General features: G+C 42.3%; 1 protein-coding gene across 3 annotated transcripts in view; it reads right to left on the reverse strand.

Moving 5' to 3' along the window:
• Positions 1 to 22,481, reverse strand: part of ITPK1 (inositol-tetrakisphosphate 1-kinase) — a 150,104-nt gene that overhangs the window by 47,017 nt on the left and 80,606 nt on the right. For all 3 annotated transcript variants that reach the window (XM_055810525.1, XM_055810385.1, XM_055810458.1), the window contains exon 5: positions 17,432 to 17,549. In XM_055810525.1, coding sequence (XP_055666500.1) covers positions 17,432 to 17,549 — 118 coding nt within the window. The remainder of the gene's footprint in view (positions 1 to 17,431; positions 17,550 to 22,481) is intronic.

The following is a 22,481-nucleotide window of genomic DNA, read 5'->3' on the forward strand; positions in this document are numbered from 1 at the left end:
CCAAACTTTTTTTGTTTGTTTGTTTGTTTTTGGTTTTTTTTAAGTTCAAATGCACTTGGACTTTTCTGTGACCAGAATATTTCAGTCTAGAAATAGAATTGTGGGTTGTTTTTTTTGTTTGGTCAAGATATCTGGGTTCAGGAGACTGACTACAGCACAGGTCTTGCCGGCCTGATGAATTCTGCCTCACATACCAACAGTTTATCTATGCTTTTCTCCCCTCGTGGTTACAAAATACACCTTCTCCCAATAACTACAACATAACAACCAAGTCTTTCAAACCACTCAGCGTTTAAGTTTCATAGTCTCAAGCTTTTCTACAAAATGGCTGTGAAATCCAAACTGTAAAGAACTCAAGCATTCAACTCTATGCTTATGCTCATAACACAATGACAGGCTATTAAGATATTTAGCTTAAACCTTTTTAAGGTATGCAACTGTAAAGGTGCAGTACCAACCCTTCACATTTCACATCTGATTGAAGAATTAAGGAGGATTCTCCTTAGCACTCTTCCAATTTGTCTAGATACTGGAGAAATGACAGAATAAGCCAAGAAATGATTGAAATGATGCTATAAAAGCAGGATCTAAAAAGGTCTAGGAACTCTCATTCTAATTTGTGTCTTTCTACTCAATTTTGATTTGCTCTGAGCAAATCCCTTATGAACTGCATGCCAAGACACTTCTATAATGATCGAGTGAACAACTATTATTTATGGCAAGATTTATGTAACTACATACACACGGGAAGATCAGCACAGTATTTTTAGCATCAGATACTGCAGACTTCAAAATAATGACAAAACCTGAATGTTTAAAGAAACCAGGTCATAGCTCAGAGTTCAGCTTTCGCTAAATGCTGTTTCAAAGAGCTTCCTCTGTACACATTTACAAGTAAAAGCTATGTGGATACTGTAGAAGCCTTATTTTTCCCTAACATTGTAGGATCATTTTTATTACAGTGGCATTGGAAGGTATTTTAAGCACTGTGCAAAACACATGGTAAGAGGTAGCGTCTCTCTAGGAGAAGCTGCAAACCAAACAAACAGGACTAATGAAGGACAGAGGTGTGAAATGAAGAAACAAGGGGGTGCAGAGATTAATACCTACCCAAGCACCAACAGAAAGGCTTGAACAGGATCAAGCCTTTCAGACCCCAGCACAGTGGGGTTCTTCTACAGGTTTGTCTTGTACAACTTCAAAACTCTCTCTGTACTTTCCCGGTTGACATGGCACTCTTCCTCTAATGGAGATAATGACGGTGCAGTTCCTAGATTAACACTATGTGCCCTACAGCCACTAAAAACACATGTCTTCAGAAGCTGCAGTATGAAAAAAAAATCACGCTACCAGAACACAAACCAGAAAATGTTTTGAAAAAATCAGTTGTTTTCTTAAAGTGAAAAAAGAAGAGAAGAGGAAGCCTACTTGCATTTAGCTTTCAAAGAAAACAAACTTCCCTATAAGCCTGAATAAACATTCAGTGCCTGTGGATCTACCTCTACAAAAAGAAAAATTAATTTTCCTATAAAGGCTAACCAAGTATGGCAAGTTATTAAAATATTTTCTCTTGGACAACATAATATGAAAAACAAAGACCGCATGAAAGCACAGAGGGAAAAAAAACCAGCTGCATATGATGAGACACATTAAATTCAATAAGAAATGCATTTGTTTTACTCCTCAGTTCCAGGCAGGCTCTTACTTTCACTGCAACTATACACTGATGACCCAATAAAATTCACTAACTTACAGGGGTAAAAATATACATAAATTTGGGTATATTTCTATCTAGGAGATAAATATTTTTTAAAGATTCTTTCCTATTTGTAAGACAGAAGGAAAAAAAATGTGATTGTAGGATTAGATAGGGAACTAGGACTGGGGTTTTTTTTCCCTAAAGATAAAATTCTTGCGATAAATCACAGATATAAACAGGGGAGATAAGACAAGCACTGCCAGCTTCAGAGAAGTGTGTGCATGTCTAGATGTGATTCTTATCCAGTAAACGCCTATTATTCTTTGAACCCCAGCTCTGTCTCAATATGAGCTGGTTTTGTTTGCATCAACATTCCGTCTCCAACAAAAGGAGAAACGGCTAATACAGACAGAAATCTGTGTTTTTAAAGGAGGTTGTACTTCTTTTTGTGAGTAAACCCGACTGTGAATCAATTTGGACTTGAAATTACAAGGGATTTTCAACCAAAGTATCCAGACTCTTGAGCCACCTGCCAGCTGGAAAACAGGGACAGGGAGCAGAGCGAAGCCCCCACAGTCCAAGGGGAAATGGCCAGCAGCCTGCTACACTACCTAGACACACACAAGTCTGTGGGGGCAGATGGGATCCAGCAGGGGACTGAGGCAGCTGGTGGAAGCTCTCACCAAGACACTGTCAATCATTTATCAGCAGCCCTGGCTAACCAGGGAGGTCCCAGCAGGTGGGAGCTTAGCCAGCGGGATGCCCATCTACAAGAAGGGCAGGAAGGAGGATCCAGGGAACTACAGGCCTGTCAGCCTGACCTGGGTGCCAGGGAAGGTTATGGAGCAGATCAGCCTGAGTGCCATCACCCTTGCAGGGAGCTGTACAGGACGACCAAGTGATCAGGCCCAGCCAGCATGGGGTTATGAAAGGCAGGTCCTGCTTGACTAACCTGATCCCCTTCTGTGACAAGGTGACCCGCTTAGTAGATGAGGAAAAAGCTATAGATGTTGTCTACCTGGACCTTAGTAAAGCCTCTGACACCATCTCCCACAGCATTCCCCTGGAGAAACTGGCTGCTCACGGCTTGCATGGGTGCACTCTTCCCTGGGTAAAAAACTGGCTGGATGGCTGAGCCCAAGGAGTGGTGGTGAGTGGAGTTACACCTGGCTGGGGGCCGGTCACAAGCGGTGTTCCCCAGGGCCCAGTATGGGGGACAGTGCTGGTTAGTATCTTTATTGACAATCTGAGTGAGTGGATCAAGTGCACCCTCAGTCAGTTTGCAGATGACACCAAGTTGCCAGGGAGGGGGAGTGTTGATCTGCTGGAGGGCAGGACGGCTCTGCAGAGGGATCTGGACAGGCTGGACCCATGGGGCGAGGCCAGTTGTATGACGTTCCACAGGGCTCCATGCCGGGTCCTGCACTTGGGTCACACCAGCCCCACACAGCGCTACAGGCTGGGGGCAGAGCGGCTGGAGAGCTGCTGGTGGGAAAGGGCCTGGGGGTGCTGGAAGACAGCCAGATGAATACAAGCCAGCAGTGTGCCCAGGTGGCCAAGAGGGCCAACAGCATCCTGGCTTCTATCAGACACAGTGTGGCCAGCAGGACTAGGACAGTGATCAAATCCTGTGTCCAGGTTTGGCCCCTCACTGCAGGACAGACCCTGAGGTGCTGGAGCGTGTCCAGGGAAGGGCAATGAGGCTGGTGAAGGGTCTGGAGCACAAGTCCCATGAGGAGCAGCTGAGGGAACTGGGGATGCTTAGCCTGGAGAAAAGGAGACTCAGGGGGGAATCTTATCGCTCTCTACAGCTCCCTGCAAGGAGGTTGCAGTGAGGTGGGTGTTGGTGTCTTCTCCCACATAACAAGTGACAGGTCCAAGAGGAAACGGCCCCAAGTTGCACCAGGGGAGATTCAGATTGGATATTAGGAAAAATATTCTTCACTGAAAGTGTGGTCAAGCACTGGAAGAGGTTTCCCAGGGAAGTGGCTGACTCGCCATCCCTGGAGGTATTTAAAAGATGTGTAGATGTGGCCCTTAGGGACGTGGTTTAGTGGTGGACTTGGCACTGTTAGGTTAACAACTGGACTCAATGATCTTAAGGGTCTTTGCCAACCTAATGTTTCTAAAAGGTGAGAAGGGGGATAACCTGACTCCTCTTCCCACTGGCTCACCCTGGGTTTCTGGAACGGGCTGGATGATAAAGTGCTTACAACGGGCAGGCTGTGACTCGGTAAGCCTGGCTACATTCTGTGTGTTGATAAGACTGGATACTGAACTAACACAGAAAGTCAATTTCCTTATAGGAAGAACAAAGAGAAAGGATGGTTTGGTGTGTGTAACCAGTCTGTCTATCTCTTTTTTTGTGTCCTGGGGGAGGGAGGCAGCCTCACAGGCACAGGTGTATCACTTGTCAAAGCTGCTTCAGCGACTCCCTATCTTCCCCTCAGCAATAGTGGTGGTACTACTGCTGCACCTGGTGCATGAAGCCCGTCCCAGGCAGACAAACCTTCACAAACCAACCACCAACACCTGCCTCCAGAGAGCAACGTATGCATGTGTTTGGCATAGGTATCGCTATAGTTTTAGCTCCCCTGTGCCATAAACAATTTTAAAAGCTTTTCTAACCACTTAGATAATGGCACTAGTTACACATCTTGTGCCTGTTCATAAAGAATTTGTCCTAATTCACAACAGTGTCTTTGAAAATAATCGCTCTAAGGAGTAAGTCAAGAGAGAAGAGGCAAAGTGTTGCACGATCTTGGCTCAGGACAGGCGTGCGTGCACTTGCAAAGAGCTGCATCCGTGGAGCAGTTCCTGCCAGAAGTGCAATTACCATCTGGAATGGTAACCCTGCCCCAACACCTGCACGGATGTAGTTACCCAGACTATAAACATGCTTTCTTCTGGTGCAGTTCATCCCTCCGCCCACGCAGGAAGTTGTGTAAGAGCACCCACATCAGAGCTGTCATGTACTGGAAGGAATGAAAACCAACACACCTAATGCAGACAAACCCTCAGACCCTCCTAGATGGGACTCTCCTGTGCCAGCCCCCCACCAGCACGAGCAGTTTATGTTTTACTTTTGCATATAACTAGTTTACAGCTACAGTCCTTAATGATAAGCTCAAAACAAATGGACAAGCCAAACTGCCTGCAACAGGGTTTGCAGTTTCATCACAGGTATGAAGCAAGATGCTTTTCAGTGAAGCGTAAAGCAGAGCTCCTTTACTCTCACCTCATACAGGTGTCTAAAAGAACAAGTCACCTCTCTCCCAGGGACTCCTGGACAAGCAAGCTATAGAGTAAGCGTGGGAGAGGAAGGGGAGAAAAAGAGGAGACATTTTCCTCTCTTATCCACAATCTGAAATCTCAAAAATGCTGCTCTCCTCACCACCCATTTTAGGTTCATTACAAAAAATTGTTTATTCAGCGAAAATAAAATGGGTATTTTCTGATCTCTTCTAACATTATTTTCTCTCAGAATACTAAAACCCCAAAGCAATTACAATTAGCTGCAGTGTTGAGGACATTTACTTTCCCATAACACAGGACCTTGAAGGCAATCATCATGCTTACAAAATTGCCTGTATTTCATACACAGACTGAAATGGGAAGGCAAACTTTTTGGGGCAGTGTTGGAAGACACAACACTCAGAATAACAACAAAACCCAGCAAATGTAGAGCTCTGCACTTCCTTAAGTACTTCTGCTATCTAGGTAAACACATTTGAAGATTTAGCAGTTTAACTAACTGGCAGCCTAACAACTGATTAGAAAACTCTGTGTCAAAATTCATGATAACTGCAATAAAATGTCAGCGTCAATTTTACCCCCCAAACTCACACCAGACTCCAGGTTGCAAAGGCAGCAAAAACCAACCAAACAAAAACCCATCTGCAGTCTGGCATACCTGTATAACCACCCAGAATGGATCTATGGAATGCTAAAGAATTTATGGTAGAATTAATTTCCCTGCAGCAAAATACAACGAAAGTGCCTTTGAACTGGCTAGCTTTCTTGGTGGAAGTACCCCAGCTGAACTGCACCTGTCTTCCTGCCAGAACTCACAGGGTTTTTACAAAATATTTTCTTAAATAGGAACTAAAAAACTGTCCCCAAGAGCAACCACAGCATCAGTAAATTACACAGTACAGGAAATCAGTTGGTGTGATACACCTCTCCCCTTCTAGAAAACCAGCACTAATTGCCCAATATTGAAGTAACTGCAGTTTATCTCCTAGCAAATGCTTGTGAGGATTCCCAAATCAGCAATTAGCATCTGTCCCATTGTGCTTTTCTGCCTAATATCTTATGCAAATTATACAATTTATAGCTTTAGATTTAATGTGTGGTTGCCTAACGCCGCAAGGCAAGAGGAGTTTGCTGATTCAGGAATGTATCACTCAACTGCCTCACCCTTGTGAAGCAAGTGACAAACTCATTCCACAGATTTCTCCACCAAGGAAGAAATACTTGCTCCTGCTGCGCCACATCCACATGAACAGGTGCAGCCAGCCCACAGCTCCTCTCTCGGCATCCTGAAAAAGCAGAATGAAGCCAGCTTCAGCCCAGAAGTCATGTAGCTGGAGTAATGTGACTGTCCCCAGCTAAAAAATACCACTTTTTCTAAGGGAGCACAGCCCCACTGGGAGCCTACGACTACTCAGACTGCTTAGCTCTTATGCCGGCACAGGTAAGCAGATACGCTGGGCCCACGCAGGACAGCTATCTACTAACATCTTAGCGTGACTTTGTTAAGCTCCCTGGCTCAAGCTGTCAGTAGCTGATGTTTTTTTATTCCGAAAGACAGTCAACATCAGAAAACACTGGTCTGAAAAGGTCACCTTCCCCAGTCCCACTGCATTCCAGCAAAATGAAATGCTTCTAATACCAACACGGACAGGTGTTTGTCTACCTAACGTGTTCCTAAAACCTCCAGTACAGGAGGTTCTTAACTACTCCATTATTTTGTCCCAGCACTACAGTAGCATTGTGACCAAAAATTTTATCTTACTTACACCCTCCTCCCAGTGTTCAAACAGCATGCTCACAGGGTTCCCAAGTACTGACTAATACTCAAAAGGTTCCCCTGGTGAAGCGGGGAAGTTTGGCTGGCATTTCAGAGATCAAGAGAGTAAGCAGGGCTGTCGTCAAGGCCCTGAATCTCAACAACAGAGATCAAAAATGCGTGGTTCCTAGCCCTGAGGCTCTACGTGCTGGACTTGTTCAGAAACATTAGGTCATGTAAGTCAAACTGGACTATTAAAGAAACTTAAGTATCCCTTCAAATTTGGCTGAAATGAAACTGCACTGGCATTATAGATCCTAAAATCTCAGAGACATATTAACCTATGCCTTGCCTATGCTGCATGTACATTAGTTGTACTACATACGAACCAGGACTTGGCACAGGATGGGGCTTATATTCAGTGTACCTACTTCTTAGCTGGACGGGCATCCTGTCAATACACCAGCAACTAAGTAAGCTGGTGTGATGGAATAAGCTCTCAGTTTTAAGTGAAGAAATTGCTTCAGCGAAGCTGAACTTTCCCATACGATGCAGATCTTAGTGGATTTTCAAAGGTTAATAAAATACAACTCAGAAAGGACAAAGGTCTTCCTGTATGTTAACATCTTCCATTGCCTTCATAGTATGTTTAGCATCCCTTGGTCAAAAGAAGGGCCTCATTCACAATATTCATTCACCCTTCGTCAGTAGAGGGGTGGTGGGTAGATATCTGCAAGACTGACACTTTGCATCTCTGCAGGACAGATTTCACTGCTGACTGCTCACCAGCACTCAATCAGAGACAAACATCCTCAAGCTGATTAAAAAGGACCTGGAATATGAACACTGCACTTGTGGAAGAATCCCGATGCCACATCTAAAGTTAACACACTCAGGAACAGCTGAGTGCTCGCTTCTCTCCCGGCCCTGGCAGGCACTACAGAAGCTGGCAGCTGAGCTGCAGCAAGGCAGAAAAGCTGCAGCTGTTCTGACCATGGAGCAGGCTTGTTAGGGCAGCGGAATACTATCTGTTCAATCACTTTTGTATCGACATGGGAGATGAATTTCGCAACTAGTCAGTCTTCCTCCTGATTTTGCTGTGCAGCAAAGAGGAAATGAAAAAAAAAGGTTTAAAAGTTGAAAAGTCCCAGTGTGCTAAGTAACTCCCTGTGTCAGACACCGCACCAGCGTGGTCTGGAGGATTAGCTCCTTGACCCTTCAGAAGAACAAGAGTTAACAGAAACTTCTTCAAGGGCGTTCAGTACCATTAAGTCCCTGCTGTGTATTATGAGTGTCTGCCCCACTGTGCCACAGTTCTGTCCCCACATGCACACCCCTTTGCCTCACTCTACAGGGTCTTGTGGGGGCTTTACTATAGCAGAAGAGTGCTCTTATCAAAGAGAAAACACTCATAATAAACTCATCCAGCCATATTTCTGGAAGAACAACAGCCTTTAACAAATCAGGCTGTATTTGAAGTTCCCATTTAACATGTGGAGTGCTCATAATAATTAATGTAAAATCTCAAGACTTTATTCACAATATGGTAAAAATGCCAAAACGTTATTACTTGTACCAGGACATTATGCAGAACTAGAAAATACTTTACATCATCACTGCAGTTTCAGGCACTCCTGCTTCCTGGGAGACGAGAAATGAACACAGGAATAATCAAAACCAAGTAAGACCACAGTTCAGCTGATACTGTATCATCTCCACTGCTGCTACTTGGCAGTGGATTTCAAATCAGATGAAAGGGAATATACATAGTCCCCCAACATATCCCAAGTTACAGAGTTCAGCATTCACAAATGGAGTTTCTTTCTAATACCAACCAGTCAGTACCATATACCCCCAACCACGATGGTCTGTAAATCTTTTAAATCTAGCTGTGAATGTATCCTACTTTTTTCAGTCCAGCTATGATCTTAGTTGACATGTTCCGGCAACTGCACAGATACTCAGTGAAATTCTACTCTGACATGGCAGGGAAGAGAAAATTGGGAATGTTTCTCTACTTATTCATATTTTATTTTCTCAGGTTTTGTTCCACCTCTGCTAGCCCCAGATTGATCTCACTCTCCCCTTGTGTGGCTGTCTCTTGGCAGTGACCGTGTCCTTTTTCTCCAGGATTCCTTTAATTTCTAATGCATATTTTTAAATTCAGGAAAGCAGAACTGAAAACAGTCTTCACTGGGAAAGAAAGCGCTTTATTTCCATAACTGTGTGCTCAGTATCTTCAATGATATTTTTGGCCACCATAATCTTTTTGTTTGGTTCTGTTGGCATGTTCTCTTTTGACTACTGAGGCAGAGGGGGCAGAAGTTTCCAGTTGAGTTACCCACTGTGACGCCAAGGTCTTTCCTGAGCAGTGAGTCAATGTAGACATTAACAATGCATGAGCTGTCCATATTATTTCTTTATGGTCCCAAGAGACTGCAATAAACTGGATCTATCATCATGCTGACTCTTCACTGACTTTTGGTAGATCCCTCTGATATTGCTGTCTCCCACTGTCTGGAAAAAAGTTAAATAATTTGCATTTATCTGAAATATGTGCCATCCTGTGTTCATCCACCTTTTCCAGAGTTATTAATAAATGTCCTGGAATGCCACTAGTATGGGATGCTTGACTTGCCACATTGAAAGCAGTTTATTTATCTGCCTTTGGTTTCTGTTTCACACTTTCTGATGCTTCAGTTTACTTAACATCTGCCCTCTGAGGAGTAATTTTTTTTCTTTTTTTGGAAAGTTATTCCAGTGTTCTGACTTGTATCCAGCTATCCATCTCTAGCTGACAGCTTTGAAGAACTCTAATAGGACAGAAGGCCTAAAGGCAACTTAAGCAACATGGCCACACAGTGCTGTTTGAGGGACACAATTTCTACTATTCAGACTATTTTAACGCAATTTAACAAGCAGTGGTTCACTCTGTGTACAGAACTAAAGAAGTTGTGTATTTCCCTACAAATACCATGAGTTATGAAACATATTCCACATACACCTTGCCCACCAAACATGGAATGAAACAATGCAACATATGCCTGTAACACTACCACTCTTTCTTCTAGCGTAGCACCCTTCTGCTTCACAGAGCTAAGCTGTATCCTGCAGAATCAGTTTTGTTTCTTTTACACAAATGCAGTATGGTGACCTGAACTGCAATTACTGACACACCCAGGAGAGCTGAGTGTGTCCATACAGTCATACCAGCTTACAGATGCATATAGATCTATTTCCACCCCATACACAGCATTTACACATTAGAAAAACAAAACCCAGCACTCTCCAATTGCTACTGTAAGAAGCATAGCCAAACAAGAAGAAAAGCAAGATGTTAGTGGTATAGGGTACCAAACGACAAGTAAATAACCTTGTCTTGGAAGACTATCAAGCACCTGACCACAGAGGTTTGATTCCACTCAGTCATAAACTATACAAGAAATTCAGATAGTCTCAAGTCCCTCTCATCAACCTTTACACTTGCAGCCTCTTCTACTCTAACTTCAGAAAGCCACCTGGAAAATTCATGAGACTGAATCAACTACTGACATCAAGGAACATAAAAGCTTTCATATTTTCTTTGCTGATACACCCAGATGTCGTAACAGTTCCACAAAGCCAGCAGAAAAGTGAAACAGGAGGTGACAGTGCTTTTAGACTAGATGTTAGTGACCCTGGCAAAGGAAAGCATGATCTTCACGAATCTCTCATTTACTGTTATCATCAGTAGGCCCCATGCCACCCTGATAAAGACTTAAGGTCCTGATGGACTCTTCATGAGGGGGGTTAGAATCTAATCAGGGGTCTCACATGTTGGCTAGACACTTGTCTGAGGAAATGTGAGGAATGCTACTTTTCTTGTCCATGTTATACTACTGTAACACATCTTAACATAAAATGCTTCTTCAGCAGCAAAACTGACATGAACACATTATGCCACAACTGGAATAATGTTCCAGCAGCTGAGCCCCGGTTTCCAATTCAGAAGAAAGGTTGTCTTTTTCCAGACTTCTTTCTTGACTTCTGATCTTATGACAGTATGAGTAGAAACATCAGGGGAAAAGCCATTCACTGCAAAAGGTACTCTCAGGTAAGTTTTACATTGATATTGTAAGCAATTTATCTTTTGTTGCCCCCTCCTTACTTTTTCTAGCACCTAGATACTTGGGAAAAGTATCTTCTGTTGTTGGATGCCAGCCAAGGAAATTTCTACTCAAGAGAATCAGAATAACTTGAAACACAACTGTGCTGGAATTTAAAACATCCGGTTTATTCAGCAAAGACTTCCTCATGACCAGAAGAATCCCTGCTCCTCCTTTCCTAATTCTAGACAGACAGTAACTCTCAAGAATTAATCCATGTTCTGTTCTTAAAACCCAATTTGGAGATGTCATAGGAAAGCCCCATGACAACAGAGTGCAGTCATGACTTATATGTTTACCCCATAAAAGCAGATCTGGTCATTCTTCAGATCCATGCAAGCCCCAAACACAAAATTCATAGAAGATCTTGCTTCAATCGCTATAAACTTTTCCATGTTTTTGGCTTTATCAAGTACACAAATGCTTTGAAAAGATGCATATAGATGCAAACCAAAAGTCTCCAACACTAGTATGAAATAAATGGATAAAAGGTCCAGTCTTGTTTCTTTTTAGATACAGATAAACAAAGTGAGATGCAGACTGCCCATATCTGACCACAAAAACCCACAAGATTTTAAGATTAAACTTAAGTGCACCCAAAAGTAACATCTGAACTTTACAGACAGGCTTACTTTGAAAGCTCAGTAACCATCAGGACTACTAGGATTAAAGGAGAAGATTGTTCGTTGGTTCAAGGAGTTCTGACTGGCCCACTGTGAGACAAAATGATAAAAATATTTTCTATATTATTTTCTAGGCTTTCTGTTTGTTGGACTGCTCTGTCAGCTTGAACTAAACCAAGCTGATGTATCTTAGCAGGCCAGAAGCAGCAGGCCAGCAGACGCTCCCTCCTGGCTGGGAGAACAGGGACTGTGCCCATCATTTCCACAGAGGCCCCCAGCTCTCTGGTCCCTCCTACCCGCACTGGGACAGAGCTGACAGCTCAAAATAATGAAAACCTGGCAGGGGGGAGGAGAGGCAAGAAGGGAAAGGAGAGTCTGTTTGCATTTTCTGTTTAAGAAGTGGTTAGCTTTCAGCATTTTTACCTTAGAAAATCCTTTTGTAAACTACCTTAACAAGAGCATGCAATGGTACAAGAAAGAAGATTCCAGGTTCCCTTCGGAGCTTCCTACTTTCTTTTCCTGCCACCTCTCTCAGGGTAGGATCTAGTCCTTTGGAAGCAGCTGTCTACTTTAAATTTCAAAGCCAGGGCTTGTTTATCATAACACCGACACATCCATGTCCCTTTGTCAACCCCCTCCTAGATGAATGAATGAGCTTTTATGAGAAAGATGTCACGTGGCACCTCCCTGGGTCAAAAGTCCCAGAATCTTTCCAGTTTGACAGAGCAGGGCTGAGACCTACCGAGTGCTGACAACTGGGGTACAGAGCAGCGCCACGTGCAGCACTGCTGTGTGCTGGTGCACTTTGGACAAACTCCTTCCAGTCACAGAGAATATTAATTCAATTCCTATTACTTCCCTCCACACATGTATGCTAGTTTTCAGAGAGAAATTAAAATGCAGTAAGTGAACACGCACAACACTTGGAGCGAGGCAATGAGATATCTGTTTGCATGTGTTCTTGGTGGAAAGAGAGCATACAATCAACAAGGGAGACACTTGCATCCAAAAACTGACGCAGTTATTTGCAGTAGCTAACATCAGCCCTCTAACTTAGATGCTTTACTGGTATGTCCCTACATGAACAAGTGAGCCTCAGGCAGGTGATTTAGAGCCTTTAAATTAAAACTATATTTTTCATTTTAATGGGAGCTTGAAATACAGATAGAAGTGCCTGAAGTTGACCTGTGTGACTATTCTTCTCCTTCCTCTCTGACCAAAATTTCTATGAGAAGTAGGCCACACAGCAGAGGCCACAGTTTCAAAAGATGAATGCCTAGAGCTACATATATACAGCTATTTTCAGGTGCTTTTAACTGGGTGGCCTGATTTGGAGAAGTTCCGGGTATGCATCACTCCAGCAATGTACATGCTCCGAAACTTCCAGAAAATAAAACCTGACTACCTGCGTTGGCACTGAATTGTAAAAATGCGGTCTTCTACTCAACAAGAGATCTACAATTTCTTTTAAAACAAACCTATGCAGATTGCTTGGCATCAGAGACTCACTGTATCAAGAGTATGTGTATCTGGAAAAGAGGTTTCTGCCCAGAAAAATGTGGTATCTCAAAGAAAGAGACATGCAGGTGAGTGTTAAGAGAAGAAAGAGATGCAAAGGGGTGAAATGCTGGGCCCAAAGTCATGCAGCAAGTCAGAAATAGCACCAAGTAGAAAACCCTGATCCACTGCATCATGCTGAGCCTCTCCCCTGGTCACAAAAGATACATGCAGCTATTCAAGGAGTATTTCTAAGACAGACAGACAGACAGAATGTGATAAGAAGAAACCCAGAGAAAACAGAAAGACACTATGATCTGTTCTGTAACATCCCCCAAAATCAGGAGTGCACACAGCAGCAAAAGCATCTTATGTAAGTAGTAAGCAATCAAACATAAATGATTTTGATTACATGCTGGGATGAAAATATCACAGCTAAAGGGTTTTATGCTGTTAGAGACCTGAGGGAATAGTTCCCATATTTCAAAAAAGACTGTTAGGAGAAAGAAATTCAGGAGCTGCAGCTTGGCTCACGCAGGAGTTCTCTCTTCTAGGGGAACTCTGCAGAGACTAGTTTCAGTAGAAATTTCAGATATGGAGTTAAATTTAAGAATCTAAGAACAAGAAGATTTTTAAATCATGGAAAAAAGCCAGGTGGAAATGGTTAAAGAAATTAACTCCAGGGTCTGCAATATCTGAAGTTCAAACATTATCAAAGAAACCTGTAAGTCACTTGAGACAGCAAAGGAAGCTGAGTGGCAGATGGGAACACTAACTAGGTGGAGCACCGTGTAGCATGTTTACTTCAGTTTTGGTTAAAATTCCTTCAGTGTAGATTATTATTTGTAAGATAGGTAGGGAATTTTAAGAGTTTTTAACCCTAAAACTAAAAATATAATATAAAAAGGTTAGTTAGTGTCTAGTCACTCTATTACCATCTTAAGTGTAATTTTAAGTCAGGTCTTGAATTCTGAGGCTGTAGGATCACATCTTTTCAACACAGCATCAGAGAATTCAGTTATCTTTTGTAAGGTTAAAGCTTAAAAAAGGCTGACACAGCTCCAACCATACAATAGCCTGCTAAAATTGAATTTTCCATTGAATAATGCTCCTAATCTTTCACCAAACATTACAGAACCTGATCTAGAGCACTTTTATATCAGAAGCAATTCTTCACAGCTAAGTAAACAAAGCAATAACAGCTGCTGAGGGAACTCAACTGCTATACAAAAAAAAAAAAGAAATCTATTCAGTGATTTATTTCAAGATAGACCTGCCAGCTATGCAAGATGCAAGTTGGGAATGTAACCTTTATTTTTTCAAATCTTTTAAAAAAGACTCCAAAGTGAAGATTTCAGAATGACTAGCTCTTTTAGAGGTTGCACTTAAATTAACAAAGAACAGGAAAAAGAGGAAGTCTGGAAGGCCAGACTCTTGCTTCCAAAACAGAATCCATTAAAATCAATCCTGCAGTATCTCTTAAAGTTTTTGCTTTTTCAGAAGACAGTCCCACTTTCTTCCAAGGGAGATATCACTACCTATACCAAAGAAAATAATCTCTGCAGGTCACCTCCAGCAACTGCTAGCGGCATGCTAGCACCCCATGCTGAAGGTGAACCTTGGAGCAGGTTGCCCAGAGAGGTTGTGCAATCTCCATCTGTGGAAGTATACAAAATCCAACTTGGACGTGGACCTGGGGAACCTCCTCTAGAGGATCCAGCTTTGAACAGGGAGTGGGACTATGAGTTCTCATGAGGTCCTCTTCCAACCTCAGTGATTCTGCAAATCTGCGAACCTTTTATTTCCGCAAGGCCTGGGTGCTTACAGGGTTAGTCTAGGACATGGAAAGGCCAAGCAAAACCGCATGCTTTCCCACAGACTACACATACAACTTCCGCCTTGTTACTAGTTCTCCACCTCAGTTCCTTTAATGGCCACAGACTGGTAACAGAGACAGTGTGCCACAAGTGTCTTTCCAGCCCATTCTCAGGAGTACTTCGCGCTCAGACATTTGACTCAACAAAGAGCTAGCTACAGGACTTTCAGAAAGCCTGATGCTGTCCAGATGGTCAGTTTTAGACACTTCAAATAGGGATTCTCGTTTTCAGGAAGCATGGAGAATTTACTATCAAAAGGGCAGGCAAGGCATTATTAACATGGACTTGTGAAAGAGAATTATACTTAAAATCAAGCTGTTGATAGAACACGGGACCCTGCTGCTGCAGAACACACTCTCCTCAGCAACATCTGCCATTTTCAAAGGTGCCGGCAACACAGACAGAGAAGGATTCAGCACCATACACACTGGAGTCAGCAGAGCACATGGTCATTCTCCCTTTAACCCAACTGGTACAAATTGTTAGTTATACAGTTCTTGTAAGGTCTACAGGGTTGAAATGAAATGTGAACTTAAGATCATAAAAAAAGACTATACTTCATTTAGAGTTACTTTAGAATATAATTCAAATAGAGGTAGTGATCACCTGAATCCAAAACTGGTCTGTAAATAAACACTGAATTTTCTTTTGAAAGACTTTCAACAGCAGATTTCTCTGTATTCAACCCTCCAGAGTTTATGGCATTCCTTTGGAAGAGATAATCCCTTGCACTGACCTTAACCCACCACATCATTTTGGTATCCTATGATAAACTGGGCTTTCTAGTTACAGCTAAAGACTACAATATTATTTTCTTGGTAATGACTTGCAGTGCTAATCACTGATGTATTCCTACTTGAGTTTTTTAAGTGCTCATGCCTTGGGATATGCCATGACAGCTGCAAAGTACAAAATACGATTTAGCAGGTGAAAACAAGGAGGGGGGGGAAAAAACACTGTCTAAAGGAACATAACTTTTTGGTCACTAGGCCAGAACTAGAAGACAGCCAACTACTCAGCTCTCCTGAGACTTCCCCTGCTAAATACAAAGTTGGTTCAAGGTCTCTGTTATGCTATTTCTGATGATGAGACAGAAATAAGTTGGGGGTGGTGGTGCACAGGGGGACACAGGGAAATATGGTCATCTAACGCTGCAGCAGCCAGTGAGAACAGGTGAAGCTTTTCCTTACTTCATTCCTCAACTTTATTAACAGCTTCTCTTTAAAGTGTCAGTTTTAACAGAATACAAACCTACTTTTTTTTCTTCCTTAAGCATTTATTCCTTTTTCTCATCAGTTTGACCAGAGGAGGCCAAAATGTGCACAAGACAAACTACTCGCAAAAACTGGATGCTCTCCCAAGCATATTGTTCTCATAGAGATAACAATAATAGTACTGATAGCAATTTAAGGAAAAAACCCAAAATCTACTGAATCTCTCCACTGCTAAACAAAATCTCAATAGTTCCTCAGAGCACAGGTTTTCCTCGGCACTTCTCTCCCACTCACAGACAGCATTAAGGACTCCAAAACAAAATCCTTTTAAACTAATTGAACATTTTCTCCTGAAGAGATTGCAAAAGACAAGGGAGAGTGCTGCAAGTTATTAGTCTTATTTTTATATAAAGACACAGCCAATGGGGTCAGGCAGGTCAGATGCAAACAGTATGTCTGTAAATCCACAATTATAAAAATACAAATTGATGAGCTTCTTATCGGCCTATCAAGATAGTGATAACACAAACACAACCGTAATTCCAACAACACCCCATTAGAACATAGTTCAGCAATGCAATTTCCCCTAAGCACCGTCATCTAACATATGAAAGTTACTTAAAGAGCTACCCTAGATTTAAACTCAAAAGCCAATAAATGTTTCAAGAATATGACAGTAACAGAAGTAAAAAGGGAATGAAAGACTAACTTAACCCAACAGTTACAATGGTTAAAATGAGAGATACTAGAGTTATTCAGGTTGAAAAGGCGTGACTTCTAAACATGGGAATACAACTCAAATGATGCAGTTAAAGGCAGCAGTCTGTCAGGTAACTAGCAAGCACCAGAAATGCATTTATTTTCCCCCCAGCAATTAACTTGTGCAACCGGCTTCCCGTGCTTCTCAAAAACCTTAGCTCTATTTACAATTTAATTTATTTCAGTCCTTTCCAAAACCAATTTTTCTTCTTCCATAAACCTCCCCCAAATTCAGGCCTCAGGATTCTTATGACAAGCTGCTAAGTTTGTACAGTCATTTCCATTTACCAGCATATGCACAAAAAGACAATGTTTTCCAGAAGATTTCTGCTGGTGTTCACTGTAGTAAATATGCTCCCCATTAAACCCACATCGTATTTTTAACAAGATGCAAACCTCCTTTGTGTATACAGAAAAAGAAGAGCATGGGATTCCAGAGGGCAATCGTGTGACACAGGAATGCTTCAGTGTTTTTGCTCCCATGGAGAGACAGAATGCAAGGGGCCCAAAACTACTATTGGAAACCTCACATCCAGCCTCCAGAAGCCAGCTGTTTCTTTCTCTAGTCACAATAAAAGTCTTGAGGGAGAGCAGGTATTGGCCTACCTTGCATGTATGCCTCTATTTGCCGAATTAGCTCATAAGACTTGGATCGGTCCAGAAGCGTACGAATAGCTGGAAGAGGATCCAGGATAATGGTTTCTGGATGAGCATCAATATACTCCTGCAAAACAAGTACATAGGAGAAAAAAACAAAAAAAAAGGCATTAGGTTGGCTGAAGACTGTAGAAAAATTGTGAGACAGGAAGAGAATAGACAATGTTAAAAACCTCAGCGTCCAGCTTCTTTTCAAGGGGACACGAGCAGACACTGGCAATGCCAGAAGTCACCAGTCTGACAGTTCACTGACAAGTGAAACAAACACAAACATGACATCTAACTGTCATGTTTTAGGATGGAAAACTTCTCCTGTGGACTCACCATCAGCAGTGAAACCTGTTCTTCAACCACATCAACTCAGAAGGGAGCCAATGGCAAAGTGCCACAGTAACAGCTGTGAGCAAGGCTGAGAAAACCAATTAGTAGAAGAAAAATGACACACTGCTATCCTGGGGTCAGCCTTGCATTGAATTACTGTACATGGACATCACAACTATCTGAACTAAGCTCAGAAATACATCTGGGTTCTTTAATGTTATTATTATTGCTGTCCTCTAGCTGGGCTGAAGGCAGTGTTAAGAGCTGGACGATAGGGGCTGAAATTTTTTTTGGCAGAGCTGAAGAGATTGCTGCTTCACTGTGTCTTCATTGAGTTTTGAAAGCATCTATCTTGTTACTTCTCTAAGTTCATACTCTCCTGACTACAAGAACAAAACAAAGTTAGTGTTTTCATAGATCTTCATCTCAATTCCCCATTCACTCAGGTCATGACTGCACCACTGCGTTTTGGCTATGAACACAGACACAGCTGCGAGGCACTGCCCTTGCAAACCCAACAAAACTTCCTTCTGTTGCTCAGAACAGATGCTGAGTTCCTTCATCATTGACCCAACCTGGCCCCATAAAGTCAATGGGAGAAACAAGCATCCATCTTACCCTATCCAAAATCAAATACCTCCAAAGCTAGCATCTGCCTTCGTTTTACACAACTTCCCAAAGCCATCTTTATGCTTCCACTCATTTCTTTAAATCCATTCATGCAAATGCATAGTAAATGCTCCTGCAAGTCATGGACTTCCATCAGGCCCTACTTCCCTTAAGTTGGTTACTTCAGAGAACAAAACATACTACAAAAGATACTTCAGAGGAGTATGAGGTGGCCTGAGGAGACACGCTTTGCTAGATACTGAGCTGAAGAGAAAAGAACGACATCATCTGTTCCCAACAAGTGATTTTGCTCTAGACTGACTGGAAATGCAGACTTCCTCGTGCTAATCCTAGCACTGGCTAACTGTTGCTTTCTTCTGACTACATAGTCTGAACTGATGGCTTGCAGAAAAGGGATTATTCTTTTGAGGCAAAGAGGATCCAGCACTGGGGTTTAATGAACCCACTGCATCACCCACAGCACACAAATAGCTTTCCTTGACACGGCATGAGGCACCCTTCAGTGGTAATACATGTACCTGATGTATTTAATCATCCTCACAGAACACAGAAGAGTCAGTTCCCCAAAGACATGCTCACCCTTGCTACCACTTGGGGAAAATAAGGGACAGAGCCTTTTGCACAGTCAGTCATCAAAACTGTGAGACCCTGCTGTTGTACTCTTGCAGTGCAGGCTGGATAAAAAGCCTCTCTGGCTCACTGGCACAGAAGTCGAGTTCGCTTCAAGTCATTAATACCCAGAACATACAGAGAACAGTTTTCCTGAGTCCCCTCCCCCCAGTACTTCCAGAGTCTCAAGCAGAGCAGTCAGCTTTGAAGTACAGAAGAGATTTTACTTTTTTTTTTTTTTGAGAGACACAGAAACTTGTTACCTAATGCATCTTAAGCTCCTACGTTTATGCATACGTGCCCTTTTACGCAGCAGCTAAAGGACACCTTGTGGAGTTAGGATTATCCAGTGATGATGGCACTAGCTTAAACTTGCTGATCATGAAACTGCGTTGAGTATCTCAACATATCTAAAGCAAAACAAGACAGCTCTTTTAGCCCCTCTGTGCCTCAGCTCAAAAGATAGGGAGCTACCACAGTGTGCATGTTCGTGAGCACGCTGAGAGGATGAGCTGCAGACAGCCTGGTGGGGCAGCAGGTAAGCATGCACGGTAACGACTGAACAAGCCACAGCTCCAAAATGTGACCTCAGCAAAGATCTGACAGCAAAGGTCCTGCAGCGTTTCTAATGGATGTACTAGCTCTTCCTTTCACACTGTGCTGACCACCCTTCTGCCTCAACCGGTCTCTGGTTTCACCTAGAAATCAAGCTTTCCATACTTCCGCCCTGGCCCAGCCCCTACTCTGAACATACTAATCCTTCGCCTCACGCATACATTCAACCTACCTGTGGCCTCCATCCCCTTCACTCCCCTCCAAGGAGGGAATGATTTTTCCCTCTCCTAGCTCCTTGTGCACCTTTCCCAAATATTCCTTAATGCTCACCTCAGCGCTGAGGACTATCCTCACATCCTTGGGATAGGTGGGTTTTACTCGTTATCTTGGCTCACATTAAATACTTCCAGAGGGAGCCTTGCTTTTCTATGCTTTCTCTAAGGAACTTCACAGTCCTTTATAATGATAATAGCTCTAAATCGTATTAAAAGATCATTCAAGCAGTAAGCTTGACACAGCATAACAAAGTTTAACAGGAATGAAGGCATGATCCCAAGGCCATTCTCCACCAGGCAACATGTCAACAGAAGTCAACATCTTAGCTGACTTTCCAGTGACTGATTTCTCATCCTGTTGCCTTAAGGAACCTTCAAAAAGCTCTCTAAGGCAAACCTGAAAGAACTGATGAAGATGAAGGACATGGGTGCTGTTTTCCAGAAGCCATTTAGAGTCTGGAGGACTTTAGCAAATTACTGTAAGGTGAAGAACTGCACTTGAGCATAAGGCAACAGCCCCTTCACACACACACAAGAGCTCTTCTCCATTTACAGGCTTAGGTACTTGGCCAGCCAGAGGGCACAGGAATTATAACTCTTACAGCTCTGCATCTCTTCTCATGTATTGTGCATTGCTTTGATTTCCATCACAAAAGCATTGACTCTGCACTCAGATCCAGAACCATCAAGTTGCACTAGGATCCCCCCAAAGCAAATCACACAGCCTCCCCTTGGGCACGTATGCTACCAACACTTTACCGGTCTCCCACACCTCACATCCATACATCACCAGCATACGCAAAAGAAAGAGTTCCAATATCTATGCACAGAAAGCTACTTAAAAGAAGTAAAGAATTTAAGAATCCAAACCGTAACACCAATTCCCCACAAGAGGAAATTACAATAAGAAGAAATCAATTTTGTTCGCTTCACAGAAACAATTATGGTAGCCAATGAGAAACCTTTCATAAGCTTTGGTTCTTTACTAGCAACTGCTGCACACTCAGGCATCACGTTTTATTGAATATATAAATGTGAAGATCACTTAACAGATTGATGTTAATGCTGATGTAGCCTAAGTAGCAGCCCTTTTCCCATGGCACAGAATGGCTCCGCTACCAGAAATACAGATCTGGATAAACATGAAAGGTTTATGTCTAAGAATTTGGATAGCAGATGAGCTATTACACACATGAACTCAAAAATGGAGCAGCTACAGAAGGAAAAGAGAAACAATGAAGCCAAGAGATAGTTTTCAGTACAGCACTGTCTTTCAACTTTGAACATTCAAATCTTCTCTGGTCAGTCCAACAAAACAACTCTGCGCTCTCCTTTGGTGGATTTACCAGAGACTAGTATCCAACAGCAGACTCAAAAATGCAGGCAACAGTCTGGAGGATATTTAGGCTTCCCAACGATATTTTGAAAGGGCTCTGTCCTTGGGCTGCAGTTCAGCTTGACCCAGACAAGGTCTATCTTTTCCTCTTTACAATCTTTGACATAATAAAAGCAAACAAGAAAGAACAAAGACTTTTAGCAGATCCTCCTTTGTTTGTATTCCAGGCTTGGCGTTCAGTCCTGCTCTGTACCAGCCCTTTTACTGGCAGAAGGCCAGCAATGTAACTTGAAATCAAAGAGAGACTGAATATTTCATGTTCCCTATTAAATACCTCTGGATATAACCCAGAGATTTTTTTAAAAAAAAACTTTTCCTGAGAAGCCCATGTATAGATGAGAATAGCGGTTTTTGTGCTTTTATCCAAAAAGGCAGCTCATGATTTATTTATTTATTTAATGTATTTTAACAGAATGTTGATAATAGTATCTACTGCAAATATTAGGTCATTAGACAATCACAGAGATTCACTGACTCATTGAATTCATTTAATTACTAAGTAATAAAACATCTATAATCTTTCGTTTAATACTAAACAAAAGTTCCAGATTAAGAAAAAAAAAAAAAGCAAATGAAACAATAACAGCGTTTGGATTTGTGTTTTTACATGTACAGAAACATGAAGCTGACTGCTTGTAACAACAGACTGCAACAAGGGGAAACATATGTAAAGACAGACACAAGTTTGTCTAAAGAGTTTGCATCAGATTCAGACTTACAAGTTCCTTTTTTCTGTCTTGGGCTCTGCTGGTCTCTTTCTATGGACACCTCCTTCCAAAAGGGAAGGTGTAGGCAAGTTGGATCTTGAACTCATCTCAAAATTGTTTTTCTCTAAATTTAAAGGAGGTTCCTGCAGTGGCTGGGAGGGATGAGGCGTATAGCAAAGGGAAGTGGGGACAAATCTCCTCTGTTTTAAATTTCTATTCACTGTACATCTCAAAGCAACTTTCTCAGTATTCAGCTTCCTTGGTTTGCCTTTAGAGGTCCACCACTGCTTCATCTTGCAAATATCTACCCACAGGAAGCTGTCATACCAGTTAGCACTTGAATGCCAAATTTTTAGTTAACTTTGCCTCCTTATGAGGCTCTTCCAATAAATGTAAACCAGTTATTTTTCAAATGGGAAAAACACAGGTACTGGTCTGTGAATTCAGGTGCAAACAGACTATTTCAACTTTGTGTCTCACCCTGTACCCCCAATAAGAAAAAAAAA

This window comes from Falco peregrinus, chromosome 1, assembly GCF_023634155.1.
Source record: "Falco peregrinus isolate bFalPer1 chromosome 1, bFalPer1.pri, whole genome shotgun sequence".
Taxonomy (NCBI): domain Eukaryota; kingdom Metazoa; phylum Chordata; class Aves; order Falconiformes; family Falconidae; genus Falco; species Falco peregrinus.